Source organism: Gavialis gangeticus, unplaced genomic scaffold, assembly GCF_001723915.1.
Source record: "Gavialis gangeticus isolate Ggan-Ray unplaced genomic scaffold, GavGan_comp1, whole genome shotgun sequence".
Classification (NCBI taxonomy): Eukaryota; Metazoa; Chordata; order Crocodylia; family Gavialidae; genus Gavialis; species Gavialis gangeticus.
In genome coordinates, this window is record NW_017729024.1 from 166,282,214 (window position 1) to 166,283,763 (window position 1,550).

The following is a 1,550-nucleotide window of genomic DNA, read 5'->3' on the forward strand; positions in this document are numbered from 1 at the left end:
TGTATGCACATATGGCTGTGTGTATGCATATGCATGTGTGCACATGTGCGCGTGTGTGTGCATATGTATGTACCTGTGTACATGTATGCACGTCTAAGGACGTGTGTGTGCGCACGTGTAGGCACGTGTGTGCTTACCAGTGTGTGTGTGCATGCATGTGCATATATGTGTGTGTATGTTTGTGTGCAAGTGTGTGGTGTGTGCATGTGTGTTTCTCATCTGGGCTAAATGGGTCACCCTGCGGCCCCCTGCAGCCGCCTCCCCACCCCGCTGAGCTGTCCCAATTAAATCCTGACACTGGCTCTGACAGCAGTTAAATATTTAACTCCCTGCAAAGGTCAGGCTGGATAAACAACCCCTGCATCCGGCCCACTGCCCTTCACCCCTTCCCCAAGCACCAGGCCCAGGTGGGGCGAGCTGGGGGGTAGGACAGGGCTGGTGGGGAGGGCATGCAGAGGGGTTCCCTGCTCGGGGACCTGAGGCTGCACCATGGGGCCTTGCCAGAGCTCCCATAACCCATGTGTTTGCCCGCAGGTGTCCTGTTCGCTCGCCGGCCAGCGGTGCCCGGAGCCCCCGGCAGCGCCGGCGGGGGCAACACCCATGGGCAGGCGAGCCCAGCGCCCTCCCAGAACCAGCTGCTGTCAACCTCTTCCCACAGCCACACTCCCGCCAGCACCTCGCCGTGAGCGCGGGGGGGACCGCCAGCCCCAGCCCCCACACCCCATCCTCCCTTGCCCCCGAGGACGAAAAACCTCTGAGCTGTGCCGGTGGAGCACCTGCTGCCGCCCTGCTGCAGGGACACCGTGGTCGCTTGCCAGGCTGCTGCCTTCACCCACTCGCCTCTGCCACCTCCTTCCCCACCTGCCTGGGCCAGGGGCCTGCTGCCAGGCTGGGGGCTCTGTGTCCACTGCCCGGGGCCAGGTCAGGGCTGGCGGTGCCTTCAGCTGCTTGAGGACTGAGCTGAGGCATAGTGGGGTGGAGGGAGCCACACGCCTGTGCCCTGCATGGCACACGTGTGCCCTTCCACCCTGTGAGAAGCTCCTGGGCTGCCCTTGCACGCTCATGTGATGGCCAGGCTTGTTTTGTGCCACGCCTCCCCACAGGGCATGATCATGCATACCCTCTGTCCTCACTGTCGCACCCCTGCCCACAGTGTCCTCCCCTACATGCACACACACACACTCATGCACAAGATGTTACGCACATGCAGTCTCTTCACCGTGATGCCCACACATATAATCCCCTTACCAACCCCTGTCACATGCATGCTGTCCTTCCCTGCCTGTCATACATGTGCAAACACACATGATGACCTCTCTGGTGCAGGCACACCCCCCCACCTCACACACACACATGCACACACACACACACACCTCCTTCCCTGTCACACCCACCCCATTTTCCCCCCTCTCACACGGGGTGCTAGCCCTCTTACACACGCACATGTGCACAGCACCATCCAGGCATGTGTGATGCCTTCCATGTGACAGGTGTGCGCTCACACACACACACACACACACACACACACACACACACACACACACACACAC

At 60.9% G+C, this 1,550-nt stretch overlaps 1 protein-coding gene across 1 annotated transcript in view; it reads left to right on the forward strand.

The window, feature by feature from the left end:
- Positions 1 to 1,550, forward strand: part of ARID3C (AT-rich interaction domain 3C) — a gene marked incomplete at its 5' end in the record, with an annotated part of 30,007 nt that overhangs the window by 23,170 nt on the left and 5,287 nt on the right. Inside the window, one exon of the mRNA XM_019518290.1 lies at positions 535 to 1,490. Coding sequence (XP_019373835.1) covers positions 535 to 686 — 152 coding nt within the window. The remainder of the gene's footprint in view (positions 1 to 534; positions 1,491 to 1,550) is intronic.